This window comes from Vicugna pacos, chromosome 9 (assembly GCF_048564905.1).
Source record: "Vicugna pacos chromosome 9, VicPac4, whole genome shotgun sequence".
In the NCBI taxonomy this organism is placed as follows: Eukaryota; Metazoa; Chordata; class Mammalia; order Artiodactyla; family Camelidae; genus Vicugna; species Vicugna pacos.
In genome coordinates this window covers 74,968,303-74,986,893 of record NC_132995.1, presented here as the reverse complement: position 1 = coordinate 74,986,893, position 18,591 = coordinate 74,968,303, and the positions used below count along the sequence as shown (strand labels likewise).

The following is an 18,591-nucleotide window of genomic DNA, read 5'->3' as shown; positions in this document are numbered from 1 at the left end:
AAAGATTAAAATTACTGCAGACTTCTCATCAAAAAATAAAAAACTATGAAGGTTAGAAGACTGAAGGTTTTTTTTTTTCAGTCCTGAGAGAGAAAAATTGTCAGCCTAGAATTTTATGTCCAGCAATAATATTCTTTAGGATATATAAAGATATTTTTACATGGAGGACAATTTAGAGAACTTGTCACCAGCAGTCTTGTTCTAAAATGAAGGATAAAGTTCTTCAGGCAAAAGAGAAATCATACCAGAGGGAAAATTCAAGCTTCAGGGATGAAGGGAGGGCAACAACAACAGTAAATATTTGATTAAATACCATGAGCTGTATTTCTTCTCTTGAGATTTTTATAACATCTGTGACAGCTGAAAGAAAAATTTGTGTTGTTTACTGAGATTTTCAGTGTATGTTGGTGTAATACATTGGACAACTACAGTATAAACTAGGACCGGTAAAGGGACCTATAATCTTGTGAAGTGTCTCCATTTCACTTCAAGAGGAAAAATCTTAATTCTGAGTAAACTATGGAAAGTTAAAAACACTGGTTTTCCCTTATCCACAGGTTATATGTTCCAAGACCTCAAGTGGATGCCTAAAACCCTGGATAGTACCAAGCTCTGCATATACTATGTTTTTTCCTATATTTTCATATTTATAATGAAGTTTAATTTATAAATTAGGCACAGTAAGAGAATATCCAAATTGCCAGCATCACTACTCTTATACTTCGGGGTCATTATTTAGTAAAATAAGGGTTACTTGCATACATGCATTACCATACCATGACAGTCAGTCTGATAACTGAGATGGCTCCTAAGTGACTAACGGGCAGTGTGGATATGATGGGCAAAGAGATGAGTCACATCCTTGTCAGGAAAGAGTTGTCCCCATGGTCTCGTCATGTTACTCGGAATGGCGTGCAATTTAAAACTTATAAATTATTTCTTTACGGAATTTTTTATGTAATATTTTCAGACCACAGTTGACTGTGAGTAACTGAAACTGGAGAGTGAAACTGCAGATGGGGGTACTACTGTAGATACACTAGAATCCCTAGAGCAACCACTAAAAAAACTGTACAGATTCAGTAAAAAGCCAGTAGATAGATTAAAAAAGAATTCTGAAAATATTCATATATTTGAATGAAGGCTGGAAAGGGGAAACAGGAATGAAAAATATAGGAGACAAAGAGAAAACCAGTAACAAAGGGATGTGTACTTAAATGCAGGCATATCAAATATTAATTTAGATGTAAGTGTTCTAAACACACCAAATAAAACATTGCAATTGTGAGACTGACAAAACAAGACTCAGGTATATACTCTCTTCAGGAAGTCCATGGTAAATATGAAGATTTAGACAGGTTAAATATAAAAGGATGGAAAAAAATGTACCAGGCAGACAAACAATAATCAAAAGAAAGCAAGAGTGGCTATTTAAATATCAGAAAAAGTAGACTTTAGAACAAAGAAAAATCCCCAGGGCTGAAGAGGAAAATTATGTTATAATAAAAGGCTCTATTCACCAAGAAGACGTAACAGCCCTAAGTGCGTATCTACCTAACAGAATAATTTCAGAATATGTGAAGCAAAAGTGAAAAAGTCTGAAAGGAGAAAGAAATTGGTCCAAAATTACAACTGAAGATATCAACATTACTCTTCTTCTGCAATTGATAGAATAAATAGATTAAAAAATCAGCAAAGAGCTTCCCTGAACAACAGTCAACCAGCTTAGCCTGACACATTTATAGAATATTCCACCCAACATCAAAATGCTCATTCTTCTCCAGGACACCTGAAATATTCACCAAGATACACCATACCCTAGATCATAAAATCAGTCTTACCAAATTTAAAAGAATTAAAGTCATATAACAGTTGTCTCTTGGTATCCATGGACAGTTAGTTCCAGGACCCACTGTTGGAAGATCTGCTGATGCTCAGGTCCCTTGGTCAGCCCTGCATGTCTGCAGTTAACTAACCGCGGATCATTTAGCACTATGTATTTATTGAAAAAGATCTGCCTATAAGTGGACCTGCACAGTTCAGACCCATGTTCAAGGGTCAGCTGTAGTATGTTCTCTGACCATAGTGGAATTAAACTAGAACCATCGACCAATGAGTAAGTCTCCGGGGAAACTGAAAATACTTTGAATGAAAATGAAAACACAAAACATCTGAGCTTGTAGAATGTAGCTAGAGTTCTTAGAGCTTTATAGCATTAAATGCATATGTTAGAAGAAAATAGAGAAAAATCAATAATCTAAACTTCCACATTAAGAAACTAGGAAAAGAAGAGCAAAAAAAAAAAAAAGAAACAAAGATGGAAATAATAAAAAGCATAGTTGAAAGGAGTTGGAATTCGAGAAGAGAATGTTAGAGAAATCAGTGAAATCCAAAGCTGGTTCTCTGAAAAGATCAATATTATGTATAAACTTCTAGCCAGTCTGACCAAGTTAGAAAAAAAAGAGAGGAAACACAAATTACCTGTGTCAGGAGTGAGTAGGGGTATGTCACTAGAGACCTCAGCGATATTAAAGGCTAATAAGGAGAGGAGAGAGGTTTATCCTGTGAATAGAAGGCTGGCTCAACATTCAGAAAAAAGTCACTGTAATCTACCATATTAGCATACAAAAAAAACCTGTAAGATCATATCAATAGATGCAAAAAAAGCATTTGACAAAATTCAGCATTCTCCTATGATAACAACTCTCAGCCAGTTAGAAGAGTACTTTATTAACCTGATAAAGGGTATCCTCCCCCAAAATCCTATAGATGATATCTTTTTAAAAAATTTTTATTGAAGTGTAGTTGATTTATAATGTGGTTTCAGATGTACAGGAAAGCGATTCAGTTATGCGTACACATACATATATATTTTTCTTTCCAGATTCTTTTTCATTATATGTTATTACAAGAAATTGAGTATAGTTCCCTGTGCTATATCCTACAGCTATAGGACAGTAGGTTCTATAGATGATAGCTTAATAGTAAAACACTTAATACTTTCCTGTAAGATTGGAAACAGCAAGAATATCTACTCTCATCACTCCTATTTAAATCATACAGAAAAGCCCAAAAGAAAGAAAAGACATATCTATCAGAGGAAACAAAACTATCCCTGTTTTCAGACAACATGATTGTCTGTGTAGAAAATCCCAAAGAATTTACAAAAATACCTTAGAACTAATGAGTGAGCAAGGTCACAGGATGCAAAGTTAACATCCATATCAGTTGTATTCTGTGTATAGTTGACCCTTGAACAACACTGGTTTGAACTGTTTGGGTCCCCTTATCCTCGCATTTTTTTCCATTTGTACAATGCTACACAATCTGCGGTTGGCTGAATCAATGGATGCGAAACTGCTGATGGGGAGTGCAGACTGCAAAGTTATTCAGATTTTCGACTGTGCAGGGGGTTTATGCCATTAACCCTCGCGTTGTTCAAGGGTCAGTTGTACTAGCAGTGAACAAATGGAAGCTAAAATTTAAAAATCAGTACTACTGACAATAGCTCCAGGGAGTTGAAGTACACAGGTTTAAGTACAACAAAACATGTGGACTATCTGTGGTGAGAACTGCAAAAGGTTGAGAGGAATCAAAGGCCTTAAATAAATGGAAAGAAATATCATTTCTGTGTGTTCAAAGTCTCAATATATTTAGGAAGTCAGTTCACTTGAAGTAGATTTCTCAATTTAATGCATTTCCAATAAAGATCCCAGTAAAATTGTTTGTTTACATAGATAGCTGATTTTAAATTTTGTAATGGAAAGGCAAAGAGACTAGAATAACCAAAACAAGTTTGAAAAAGAACAAAGTTAGCGTTAGTGAATTTATGCTACCATATTTTAAGACTACAGTAATCAGTACAGTGAGGTAGTAGCGAAATAATAGACACATAGATGAAACGAATAAAATATAGATTCTAAAAACAGACCTGGTAAATACGGTCAGCTGATTTTTAACAAAGGTACAGAACCAATTTAGATTGGAGAGAGAATAGTGTTTCAATACATAGTGCTGGGACAATTGGACATTGTATGCAAGAATATGGAACTGCAATATATATCTTATATAAAAACAAATTCTAAGTGAATTGTAGATTCAAATATAAAATTTTAAAAAACTATAAAATTCATAGGAGAAAATCTTCATGAACTTATGTTAGGAAAAGAGTTCTTAGATGTAAAACCAAAACACTGTAAGGGAAAAATTGATAAATCGAAATTCATCAAAATTAAGAATGTTTCTTATGTGAAAGACATTATTAAAAGAATGAAGAGACAAGCTATAGACTGAAAGTATTTGTAAATCACATATCCAACAAAGAACTTTTACCCATTAAATATAAAGAATTCTCAAAATTCATCAATAAGAAAACAACCCAATATAGATGCTTCATCAGAAAAGATATACAGATGGCAAATAGACGTATGAAAACATGTTGAACATGATTCATCATTAGGGAAATGCAAATTAAACGCAAAATGAAATACCACTGCATTCCTATTGGAACACTGAGAATGGCAGGAAGAGAGGAAGGAAGGATGGACTCGACAGTAACAAATGCTGCTGGATGCAGAACAGCTGGGTTTCTCAAATATTGCTGGTAGGAGTGCAAAGTGGAAAATTGCTAAAACAATTTGACATTTTCTTAAGAAGTTAAACATTAACATATGGCCCCACACCCCTAGATATTTGAAATGAAAATTTATATTTACAGTAAAACCTACTACATATGTTTATAGTAGCGTTATTCATAGTTGCCAAAATCTGGAAACAACCCAGTGTCTTTCAGTGGGTAAATGGATAAACAAACTATGGTGTCGCAGTACAGTGGAATACTACTCAGTAATAACAAGGAATAATCTATTGATTCAAGGGAAAACATGGGTGGCTCTCCAAGGCGTTATGTTAACAGAAACTGATTGTAAAATATTATGTACAATTCTATTTCTTTGACATTTTCAGTAAAGTCAAAAGCTACAGGATGAGATAAACAACCAATTTATACTGTATAGCACAGGTAGGTATATTCAGAATCTTGTAGTAATCTGTAATTGAAAAAATATGAAAACGAATATATGTATGTGTATATATGACTGAACTATTATGCTGTGTACCAGAAATTGACACAACATTGTGAAATGACTGTACTTCATTAAAAAAAAAAGCTATAGGATGAATATAAGTTTATTGGTTGCCAGGTATTGGGCAGGATGAAAAGTTTGACTATAAAGGATTAACATGAGAAATCTTGAGGGTGGAGGAACCATTCTGTATCCTGATGGTGGTGTGAGTTTTATGAATCTATGCATGTGTTACAAAAAAAACCCTCAGAATCATACACCAAAAAAATGAATACAAACCAAGTTTTTAAAAGTCTCCCACCCCAGAATCATTGTTACACTCTTAGTTTATATCTTTCAGAGCAGTTTCTCTGCATCTTTGCAAACTCAACATGTATGTAGTATTCATTTACACAAACACACATGTACATAAAGTAAATGTAATTTTTAATAGCTTCATTTTATAGAATGGTTGCTATTTGAGTTTTCTGGTTTTTTAGAATTATAATTAGTTTTCAGTAACTTCGTTGTAGTTTGTTTAACTTAGCATAATGTTCTCAAGGTTAACCCATGTTGTAGCATTTTGCAAAATTTCCTCCATTTATAAGGCTGAGTAACATTCCATTGTAGATATATACCAAAGTTTGCTTATCCATTCATCTGTTGGTGACCACTTGGTTTGTTTCCACATTTTAGCTATTTTGAATAATGCTGGTATGATGATGAGGGTGTACAAATATCTCTTTGAGATCCTGCTTTACATTATTTTATGTATACATCCATAAGTAGAATTACTGATAACATGGTAATTCTATTATTTATTTTTTGAGGAACCACCATGCTGTTTTCCACAGCAGCTATACCATTTTCCAGTCCTACCAACAGAGCACAAGTGTTCCAATTTCTCCATATCTTTGTAAACACTTGTTTTCTGTTTTTTAGATAGGAGCCATCCTAATGAGTGTGAGGTGGTAGCTCACTGTAGTTTTGATTTGCATTTCCCTAATGATCAGTGATGTTGAGAATCTTTTCATGTGCTTGTTGGCCATTCATATATCTTCTGTGGAGAAATGTCTGTTCAATTCCTTTGCTCATTTTAAAATAAGGTTATTTTTGTGTTGTTGAGTTTTAGGACTTCTCTGTATATTCTGGATATTGATCCTTTATCAGGTATATGATGTGCAAATATTTTCTCCCATTCTGTGAGTTTCCGTTTTACTCTGTTGAGAGTGCCTTTGGATGCACAGAATACTCAAATTTTCATGAAGTCCAGTTTGTCTGTTTTTTCTTTTGTTGCCTGTGCCTTTGGTGTCATATCTAAGAAATTATTACCACACCCAATGTCATGAAGCTTTTGTCTTATGTTTTCTTTTAGGAGTTTTATTGTTTTATGTCTTACATTTAGGTCCTTGATGCATTTTGAGTTAATTTTTGTATAATGCTAGACAAGGGTCCAACTTCATTCTTCTGCATGTGGATATCCGGTTTTCTCAGCATCATTTGTTGAAAGGCCTGTCTTTCCCCTACTGAACGGTTTTGGCACCCTTGGCAAAAATCACTTGACCATATATGCAAGGATTTATTTCTGGGTTCTCTATTCCATTGGTCTATATGTCTGTTTTATGCCAAAACTACAGTTTTGATTACTGTAGCTTTGTAATAGATTTGACGTCAGAAAGTAGGGGTCCTCCAAAATTGTGCCGAACACTGGAATTTGACACAACATTGTAAAATGATTATAAATCAATAAAAAATGTTAAAAAATAAAAAAAAGAAAGTAGGGGTCCTCCAGTTTTGTTCATTTTCAAGATTGTCTTGGCTGTTCAGGGTCACTTGAGATTCCATATGAATTTTAGGATGGGTTTTTCTTTTTCTACAAAAAAATGCCATTGGGATTTTGCTAGGGATTGTGTTGCATCTGGTAATATTGGCATTTTAACAATATTAAGTCTTCTAATCCATGAACATGGAATATGTTTCTATTTATTTATGTCTTTTAATTTCTTCTAGCAGTATTTCATAATTTTCATTGTATAAGTCATTCACCTTCTTGGTTAATTCCTAAGTAATTATTCGTTTTGATGCTATTGTAAGTGAAATTGTTTTCATAATTTTCTTTTCAGAGTGTTCATTGTTCATGTATAGGAGTGCAACTTATTTTCGTTGAATTGTGTCCTCTACTTTTCTGAATTCATTCATTAGTTCTAATAGTTTTATTGTGTGGAATCTTAGGGTTTTCTATGTAAAAGATCATTTGATCTGCAAACAGATAATTTTACTTCTTCTTTTCCAATTTGGATGGCTTTCATTTCTTTTTCTTGCCTAATTGCTCTAACTAGAAGAACTTCCAGTACTATGTTGAATAGAAGTGGTGAGAGGAGCATTCCTTTCTTGTCCCTGATCTTATAGGAAGAACCTTCAATCTTTGACCATTGAGTATGTTACATGTAGGTTTTTCATATAAGGCTTTTATTATTTTAAGATAGTTTCCTTCTATTCCTAGTTGGTTGAGTGCTTTTATCAAGAAAGGGTGTTGAATTTTGTCAAATGTTTTCTTCTGCATCAATTGAGATGCTCGTGTGTTTTTTTTTTTCCTTCATTCTGTTAATACTGCATGTAACACTGACTATTTTTCATTGCATTCCAGGAATAAATTTCACTTGATCATGGTGTTTAATCCCTTTAGCATGCTCCTGGACTTGGATTGTTAGTATTTTGTGGAGAATTTTTGCCTCAGTGTTCATAAGCGATATTTTTCAGTAGTTTCCTTTTCTTGTAATGTCTTTGTCTGGGTTTGGTATCAGGTTAATGCTGGCCTTAACAGTGTTAGGGAACGTTCTCTCCTTAATTTTTTGAAAAAGTTTGAGAAGGATTGGTATTAGCTGTTTTTTATATGTTTGGTAGAATTCCCAAACAAAGCCACCAGGTTCAGAACCTTTCTTTTTTGAGAGATTTTTGATTACTTATTCAATCTCCTTACTAATTATAGGTCTGTTCAGATTATCTATTTCTTTATGATGTAGTCTTTGTAGGTTTTGTGTTCCTAGGAATTTGCCCATTTCACCTAGATTTTCCAATTTGTTGGTATACAATTATTCACTGTACTTCCGTATGATTTTTTTTTTTATTTCTGTAGAGTTGGTAGTAATATCCCTACTTTCATTTCTGATTTGGGTAATACTGAATTTTCTTTTTTAGTTCACCTAGCTAAAGATTTGTCAATTTTGTATGTTTTTTTGAAGAACCAATTTTTCACTTAATTGATATTCTTCATTGGTTTTTTGTTCTCTGTTTGTTGATCTTTCCTGCAATCTTTATTATTCTTTCCTTTCCCTAGCTTTGAATTTACTTTCTTTTTTCTAGTTTCCTATGTTTTAAAGTTAGGTTATTAACTAGAGGTCTTTTTTTTTTTAATGTAAGCATTTATAGCTATAAATTACCCCCTTAGCATTGCTTTTGCTGTGTCCCATAAATTTTGGTAAGTTTTTTGTTTGTTTTCATTCATCTCTAAGTATTTCCTAATTTCCCTTGTGAATTCTTCTTTGACTTATTGGTTTTTTGAAAATGTATTGCTTAATAAATACCACAGTTTCATTAATTTTCCAATTTTCCTTTTGTTACTGATTTCTAACTTCATCTCACTGTGGTTGGAGAATATATTTTGTATGACAGCTATCTTATAAAGTTTATTGAGACTTAAATTTGTGGCCTTGACGTATTGTCTATCCTGGAAAATATCTCATGTGCACTTGAAAAGAATGTGTTCTCTGTTGTTTGGGGGTAGAGGATGCTGCATATGTCTATTAAATATGATTGGTTTATTGTGTTGAGTCCTCTGTTTCCTTACTTATGTTCTCTCAGTTGTTCTACCCATTATTGAGCATGGGATATTGAAGTCTTCCAACTATTATTGTAGAACTGTCTATTTCTCATTTCAGTTCTGTCCATTTTTGTTTCATATGTTTTGAAGGCCTGTCTTTGGTGAATAAATGTTTATAATTGTTGTATCTTATTGCTGTATTATAATAACTTTTTATTAATTTAATATATATTATCTGTCTTTGCTTCATATCTTTTAAAATTTAAAGTCTCATTTGTCTAATATTAGTATTGCTACCTGTGCTCTCTTTTGGTTACTATTTTCATGGAACATCTTTTCCTGTCCTTTCATTTTTAATCTATTTGTATCTTTGGATCTAAAATTAGTCTCTTATAACAAAATGTAGTTGGATGTGTAGTTTTCTTCATTCTGCCAGTCTGTGTCTTTTGGAGAGTTTAATCCATTTGCACTTCAAGTAATTACTGATAAGGAGGGACTTATTCCTGTCATTTTGCTCTTTGTTTTCTATGTGCCTTATAGCTTTTTTATTTCTCATTTCCTGCGTTACTATCTTTTGAATTTAGTTGATATTTGGTAGTAAAATTTTAAAATTTCTTTTTGTGTCTACTTTATAGCTGTTTTCTTTGTGGCTACCACAGGAATTATATTTAACATCCTAAAGTTATAGCACTCTAATTTGAATTTGTGCCACCATAATTTCAATAACATACAAAAACTCTGTTCCGTTATAGTTTCATCTTCGTGCCTTTCAGTTGTTGCTGTCACAAATTTACATCTTTATATATTGTGTGCCCCAAAGCACAAACTGATTATTCATTTGAATGAATTAGTCTCTTAAATTACATAGAAAACAAGATTTGGAGTTACAAACCAAAGTTACAGTAATACTAGCTTTTACACTAATAACTATTTTTTTCCTTTAAGTGTGTTAGTCTCTTAAATCATTTAGAAAACAAAAAGTAGAAGTTACAGTCCATTGTTACAATAATGCTACCTTTTACAATTGCCCATATATTTAGCTTTTTAAAGATTTTTGTTTCTCCATGTGGCTTCAAGTTACCATCTAGTGTTCTTTCATTTCACCTTGCAGAATACCCTTGAGTATTTCTAGCAGGGCATGTCTAGTGGTCAGAGACTCCCCCAGCTTTTATCTATCTGGGAATGTGTTAATTTCTCCCTCACTTCTTGAAGAAGTTTTGCCAGACAGAAGGTTCTTGGTAAACAGGTCTTTTTTTTTTTTATTTTGAATATATCAGCCCACTATCTTCTGACTTCAAGTATTTCTGATCAGAAATCCGCATGTAATCTTACTGAGTATCCCTTGTATGCACTGATTTGCTAATCTCTTACTGCTTTCAAGATTCTCTCTCTCTTTGCCATTGTCTTCTGAAAGTTTGACTATAATGTATCTCATTGTGAGTCTCTTTGAGTTCATCTGACTTGGATTTTGTTAAGATTCCTGAATGTTTAAATTCATGTTTTTCATCGAATTTGGGAGATTTTCAATCATTATTTATTCATATATTTTTTCTGTCCCTTTTTCTCTCTCACCTCCTTCTGGGACTCCCTTGATGTGCAGGTAGATCTGCTTGATGGTCTCCAACCTGCCCTTATGTTCTGTTCACTTTTCTTCAATCTTTTTCCTTTCTGTTCCTCTAATTTCTGATGTGTTGATTATTTTTATTTGTGGATTTTCATTTCACAGTTTCTTGATTTTATTATTTTCTAGTTAAACTGTTGCTGCTATATTTTTATTATATTTATGTATATGTGATATATAACACATATGTATAATTTTTATACATTTGTATAGATAATATGCACATATATACATATAAGCATATCAGTTTATTCATATTTTGACTTCACAAAAGTTTTTTAGACATTTGATTATACCAGTCAATTAGTGATGGAGTTGTAGGGAGTGAGACTCTTGTACATTTCTAATGAAAGTATAAATTTTGATGTACTTTGAAGAGAAATACCTAATGAAGTTGGAAATGTGCATATACTCTAGCCAGGAAGTCCACTTCTAGGTGGCATGTTCTAAAGAAATTCTAATACATGTACATAAAGAATATTATTCTAATACATGTACAAAGAATATTATTGTAACATTGTCACAAAAGTGGAAAAGCAGAATATTTAACTGTTCCTAAGTGGAAGAGTGAAGAAACTGGTTTCTTGTTAGTGTGGAATATTATATTGTCATAAAAAATGAACTAGAGCCACATAAAGATATATGGATAAATATTTAAACAATACTAAGTGAAAAAACAAGTTGCTAAAACTTACAGAAGTGTTGATATTGTCTATATAAATTTTCAAAACAGAATATTACATACTGTTCATGGATCTACATATGTAGTTAAAAGCACAAAACACATGTATGAGAATGAAACACACCGGAGAATGATACAGACCATAGTATTGGTAAGGCAGGAAAGGATAAAACATGGGCATGTGATTTCATTTCTTCTCTTGAGAGAAACTAAAGGAAATCTGGCAAAATTCAATAATCTATGTAATTTAACATGTGGATATTATATTCTTTTCTCTGTACTGTTGACCCCTGAACAATGTGGGAGTTAAGAGTTCCAACTCCTGTGCAGTTGAAAATCCACGTATAACTTTACAGTCAGCCCTTTCTATTCATGGTTCCTATGTGTGGATTCAACCAACCGTGGATGTTGGGAATGATGTAGTACTACAATACATATTTATTGAAAAAAATCTGCGTATAAGTGGACCAGGCAGTTTAAACTTGTCTTATTCTAGGATCAACTGTATTTAAAATGTTTCAAATTGTTTTAAAAAATGAAAATTATTAAATCCTATTTTTTATGTTTAGCTTGAATCTCAACTAGAGAATAAAGAACAACAATTTAAAGAACAAGAAAAGACTATATCCATGTTGCAGCAAGATATAATATGTAAACAACATCATCTTGAATCACTAGACAGACTCCTGACAGAAAGCAAAGGGGTAAAATCATCTTTATAAAAATGCTGTCGAAAAACTGACCAATATTTTAAGTTTATGTTTCTTTGACATGCTTTTAATTCTAATCAAATTGTTTGTTTAACAACACGTTACTAATGCTGAAATAGTTATACATATACAAATATTTTTGCTACCATTCTGTATGTTCTCAGGAAATGGAAAAGGAAAATATGAAGAAAGATGAAGCTTTGAAAGCATTACAGAACCAAGTATCTGAAGAAACAATCAAGGCTAGTATACTTATGCTTAAAATTTTTATTTTACTTTATTTTTTTGTTAATGGAGACATTCCTGGGCTTTTTCAATTTTCTCTATAACTTGTCAAAATCATTTACATAAAAATAAATTAACTGGTAAAATCTTTACCTAACTTGGTTCCTTTAAGTAGTATATTTTTCCAGTGTGAATGTGTCTTAATTATTTGATAGTTGATAATCTAGTTTGTAGATTATCTAACATCTTTTCTTTTTGCCTTAAGGAAGGCTTGTGTTTTAATAAAAAAAAAATTTTTTTTAACTGTAGCTTCTTACTGATGTTACCAGTAAAGAATTAACAGAGGAAATGATGAGAGATGAAACTACAAACAGTCTGGTTTTGCTTCTTTTTACCCGTTCTGCTATACAATTAAGTAGGGAATAAATCCAGAATTTCTGAGTGAAATACAGTTTGTGGCTAGTATATTCTTATGGTTAAAAGTGTGGGCTTTGAAGCTAAACTGACTTGGATTTCAGTTCTGGCTTCAGAGTGGTTGCTAACTGACCATAACCTTTGCCAGTTTATTTAAGCTCTCTGAACTTTAATTTCTTCTTGTGTAAAGGAAGGATAATAATGCCTTTGAAGAGGGTGGGTTTGAGGATTAAATGAAATGAGGTACATAAAATGCTTATTAACACTAAGTTACTGAAAATTTACTAAGTAGTTACTATACATACATTATTTTTTCATTTGAATTTTTAGTGTTAAAAATAATTTCATTCTGTGACCTTCATTTTGTCATATATGGATTAAACATAAAGAATATTTTTAAAATCTGTTATTTATTTTTGCCTAGTACTCTGTTTTTAATCCATTTTGTGACCATGTATACCCATATAAACCCAGTTATGTGTTTATCTGTAACTTTCCTATAGTATTCTCCAAAACTTTTAACATTTAATGCCATGACAATTCATTTCCTCTTAAAAATAACCTCTAAGATCATTACTATTTTAAAAAATCATTATTCTACAAAGGTTGTAGGCATGAAATAATTTAATTAAATAAAATCCATATTACTACTTAACTGCTGTTTTTCATTAAATTACCTGACACATCTACCTAGTCATCTGGTAAGTTATTTCCATATGTTAATAATCACATATGAGATAGGAAGGAGTACAGCTAAAGAATGAATTATGATATTTGGTTTTATTCCTTTGATTCTTTTAATAGATTTGTTTTTATTGGGGAAAAAGTCAAAATGAGGAAGAAATATAGAAGCAAAGTTCCTATGACTCAGGCTGTACTTAATGATTCAAACATATCAGATATTTGTAAGAACAAAATAGAAGTTTGAAATCTAGGCCTCTTCTTGATTGTGTCATTACCCCTTTTCTTTCCTGACTTTTGGCCATATCCCTTTGCATGCCTCAGATTGTTCTTTGCATAAAAAAATATGAATTTTCTATCTGCAGGAGAGTTATAAGGATCAGTTTAAAGTTATGTAACTTCTAAAAGTATGATTAAAGAGAGCTGAAAGATTGATAGGAAAGTTCTGAACAGGTAACAAAAGAAACCCAGTAAATTAAAGCAATTATGTTACCTGCTATTAAATAGAAAATTGAGAAGGTGCTTATTAGATACAGATTTATTTTATTTTGTTTTGCTTTGCTTTTACTTCCACTCTAGATTTTTGTTTTGTTTTTGTTTTTTCTTCCCAAAGAAAGTCGTAAGTGGAAAAAAATTAATAAAAGAGACTGGCTTGGGTACTTTTGTTGAAAATAGGTAGCCTAAAGCCCCTACCTGGTTGCCCCTAGAATGTGCCCCAGATGAGGTTCTTTGGTTCAGCAGAGCAGTTTCTTTGTTTTGATTTCATTCATTCATGTATGTGTATATATATATATATATATACACACACATGTATATTTATAAGTGATTTTATTCATATAATATTCAGACCCTTAAGCTCTTTGTTGAAATAAGAAATCCAAGAGTAGTAGATGTTTTGGCATTTATTAATTATTTATTAGTTTTAATGAATTTATTTTAATTAAATTTTATTTTGAAAATTTTCAGACCTACAGAAAAATTGGAAGAATAGTACAGAGGACATCTGTGTACCATTCACCTAGATTCGCTGACTTAATTCTAGCCATACTCACTTCATCTTTTTCTGCACACGTATGCACAGACCCTCTAGTGCGTGCACCCACCCAGTCCCAGCCCTGCTCACACATTTCCTTTTTGCTAGTCCACCTGAGAGATTGCAGATGTCGTAATACTTTGTACCCTTACTACTTAAACTTGCATCTCCTATGAACAGAAACTTTCTCCTACCTGATTATACCACCTCTGTACACCAGAGAAAGTGAGCATTACTTTAGTAACATCATTCAACACATAGTCCGTACTGAAATTTTCCAAATTATTAAAAAATGTTCTTAATAATTTTGCTATTCAAAACATGGTCTATGGACTAGCATCACCTGGGAGCTTGTTTGACTTGCAGAATATCACATCTACTGAACAGAGCTGGGACTAAGGACTCAAGTGAAGCAAGGGAGGTGCCTCTGCCCCAAAATTTAAGGAGGTATTTACTCTCAGGGTTGTACAGGTGAGGGTTGGCACTTACATGATCCTGAAAGTAAGTACTTCCTTAAATTTTGAGCCCTAGACACCTTCTTGCCTTACCGTAGTCCTGGCTCTGATACTGAATCAGAATCTGTATTTCATTGGAGGTATCCAGGTGATTTGTATGCATGTCAGAACCTTGAGAAACACTACTTAAGCTTGTTCCTTTTCTTTCCCCATTTTAGGATTCAGTTGTAATTCACGTTTTGTATTTAACTTTTTAGATTCTCCTGAACTCACTGTCTCCTGTTCTTCATGACACTGAATCTTTCGAAAAGTCTAGGTCAACCATAATACCGCATATATACCACAGACACAGACCTACACAGCAGGTTACTGTGTTCTTCCCATTGTTTCACATCAGGAGGCACATGATATCAAACCACCCTATTATTGGCATTGTCAATCTTGACACCTTATTTAAGGTGGTTCACTGCCAGATTGCACCATTTTAAGGGCAAAATTTTACCTTTATAATTGGTAAGTAATATGTAGGGTAATTCTTTGAGGCCATGTTGCAAGTCCTGTTCCTCAACAACATTATGATCAGTGGTTTTAACATCTAGTGATGAATCTTGCCTGGATGACTTTTTTCCATTGTTAATTATCAGGCATAGATTTTATATTTTTTTCTGTGTATCAAAGATGTTACAAGTACCAGTGCTCATTCTCATGCTTAAGAAAGAAAACTTGCAAATACTTATACTTTTCATAGAACAATTTAAAAATTATTAGGGCAACAGTTTATTAATAAAGATAATTATTCAGAATTACAAACTTTTTAGCTGTTAATGGGTATATTCATAGGATACAGGGACAGTCTTTGAAACTGTGTGTCTTTCAAGATTCTCTTTTTGGAAATAAGATTTCCAAATTCATAATAATTTCATGATGTAGAATAATATCTGCAAGAGGGAACTTTTTTTTTCTTTTTGTTGAAATTTCTTTCACACTTTCATGTCTCCTTACTAGAATGCTATTAGCATTGAGGGGGAAAAAACATTCCTGTTAAACTCAAAATTACCATAAGGAAAAGGAGGGAACAAGATAAGAATTTTATTAACAGATGGGATATGGATCATGTATGCAAATTTTGAAAAAAAATTTACTGCAATTTGGGTTGCTCTTTTGTCCTTTGAAGTTAAGGTTAGTGTGAAGCATTTGCAGCTGTATGAACACTTGAACCAAGTTAACACCACTGCCTTTCTGAAAATGTTTTCACTGATTCAAAGCAAAAGCAGCCTTCTCTGAAATAAGGCTTTTTTCCCCTAGCTGACAAAAACATTTCTTTTTGAGGGTGGGAGGAAGCACGAATTCCTCACAGAAGGCACGGACCCCTTGAGCAGTTGAGGGCAAGGGCATGAACCTTGGCTACAAGGAGCTGGGCTGAGAGTTCCACGCTCCCAGGCTGAAACAGGCCTTCAGGAACCCAGGCTAGAGCCTGAAAGTTCCAGGTGGGCACTGTTACCACCATCTCGGCATTCTTTCCCAAACCTGCCTGCCCCTCCGCTTGGTCAGCATTTCATTTTCTTAGTGACTTCAGCATATTTAGAATATTCACACCATAGCATTGTTAGCACAATACATCAGTTTGTACTTTTATTATATTTCTTGATCAAGGGAACTTAAGGAATAGGTTTAAATAACTTCTTACCTTTTTAGGTAAATGCTTGAAGGTGTGTGACCTATGGGACAGTTAGCCCCACTCTATCTTGCCAATCTCATCTCCTCAGTACACATCTCTTATAAATTTGTGCTTTGGTACCCTAAACTCCTGCCAACTTCTTACCATTTCTTTTCACAGTGCCTTGTCTCTGAATGTACTTCCCTCTTCCTGGAATGCCCTTCTTCACTTGTTCTTGTTTATTCTTCATGATGGTAGTCTCTGGTTTCCTAGTTTTCAATAATAATTAGTTTTCTAAATAAATCTCTTCTGTGAAAAGCATTTTGTATCCTAAGTTGGACAGCATATTTACTGTTTGAAGCAATGAGATAACAATAGGAGATAACTTTGTAAAATATTGAGCATATAACAAGCACTCATTAGTATTAGCTGATTTTCCTTTTTTTTCCTTTTTTTCCTGCGTAGGTCAAACAACTAGACTCAGCATTGGAAATTTGTAAGGAGGAACTTGCTTTGCATTTAAACCAGTTGGAAGGAAATAAGGAAAAGTTTGAAAAACAACTAAAGAAGAAATCTGAAGAGGTAAATTAACGTTTCTTTTACATATAGCGTATTTTTCAAGTGATTTCTTTTTGAGATATTTATTTTCAACATACTTTATTTATTTATTTTAATGCAGGTATTGGGGATTGAACCCAGGACCTCGTGCATGCCAAGCACACACTCTACCACTAAGCTATACCCTCCCCCTGCAAGATACTTTATGTAGCTAATATAAAAAAATCCTTCCAGTAAAATGTAAATTCCAATTTTATATTCTTTAATAAACAGACATTATATGACATGTAAAACACAAAATATGACACTTTAAAATTCTCATTCTTGTATCTATTTTTAGGGAATCAGGAGATTAAATTACTATTGATCACACAATAATCCTAATATAAAATGATTAACACTTTGAGCGTTGTTTTAGATTTAGAGGTTATAAAATTCTTCAAATTTTTTTTCTTCTATTTGTCTGAAGGATTGAGAATTAGGTTTAGAAATTCAACTTTCTTTATTAATATGAATATTTTAGACACTAGATAGAAGACTTTTCTTGAATTATCATATTTATCTCTATGTCCTCAATGTCAGCCACTGCTTTCAACAGAATAGGTTGTCACTATTTGCTCAGAGGGATAATCTTAGTGAAGAATTCCTTTATTTCTATTTAGATTTTATAATATATGTATTTAAACCTTAAATTCATGTTTAGAAATAGTTCCCAACAAATCTTCATTAAAGTTGACTTGAATGTATCAGAAAAAATCCAACCAGAAAAACAGAAATCCTTATATATCTTTAAAATGGAGGGAATTTTTATACTGAGAATTAGAAACAAGAGATGGAAGGGCAGAGATGCTGAGGTGACTCAGATCAGAGATTATCATGAGCAGTGACCCCTACTATCCTTAGGGATGGAGGAACATCAGGAAGAGAGGATGTGACTCTGAGCCAGAAGTAGGGCTGCCCCATGGAGTTAGGGCCACAGAGAAGGAGTCTGTCTGGTGGAAACTGGGGCCATAGAGGGGAGAACTGCTGCTATTGCCCCCCTGCCAGTGGCCAAACCTAGCTACCATCCAGGGGGCAGTTTCCTGCAATACACAGAGTAGAGCAAGGGAAAAGTAGAGATACACCTAGAGCAAATAGTAGTTGGCTAGCACTCCAGAGTTAGGTACATCACATAATTATGTAACTTAAGAGGTTAAAAAAAAGAAATCTTTGTATTTTATATGATTCTGTCCTTTTCCTTCTACCTCCCTTCATGAATGTTTTTGTAGCATCTTTGACAAATGGGCATATATTTCTTATATGGAAATTAAACCACCTAAACTATAGTTACTTTTACTTTTTACAAAAAGAATGTCTTTTTTTTTAAAACCATGATCTTCTTTAAAACATTACTTAAGAGAAAAAAAAAGAACATGGGCCAAAAACATTGTAAGTGAACTATACTTGAAAAAGAAAAAAGAATATGGGAGGGAGAAGAACATGGGTTTATTTCCTGATCACACTTCCTGTCCATAACCTGGCAGGTTGGGGTTCCCCAAACAAACAAACAAGCAAACAGATCCTCACACATTGCTTAGGCATTTATTCTATAGCCCTCACTGCACTGCAGCATAAATGGACTTGGCAGAAAGGAAATCTGGAGACAGGCCATGTTTGTAATAATGGAATGTGT

The 18,591-nt window shown here is 33.1% G+C and overlaps 1 protein-coding gene across 11 annotated transcripts in view; it reads left to right on the top strand.

Moving 5' to 3' along the window:
• CCDC18 (coiled-coil domain containing 18) overlaps nt 1-18,591 on the top strand; it is a 101,363-nt gene that overhangs the window by 34,760 nt on the left and 48,012 nt on the right. For all 11 annotated transcript variants that reach the window (XR_012076021.1, XM_072968200.1, XM_072968203.1 and 8 more), the window contains 3 exons: nt 11,756-11,890; nt 12,061-12,138; nt 16,827-16,943. Coding sequence is in view for 10 of the 11 variants with exons in the window: in XM_072968200.1 (XP_072824301.1) it covers nt 11,756-11,890; nt 12,061-12,138; nt 16,827-16,943 (330 nt within the window). In the remaining variant the exon portion in view is untranslated. The remainder of the gene's footprint in view (nt 1-11,755; nt 11,891-12,060; nt 12,139-16,826; nt 16,944-18,591) is intronic.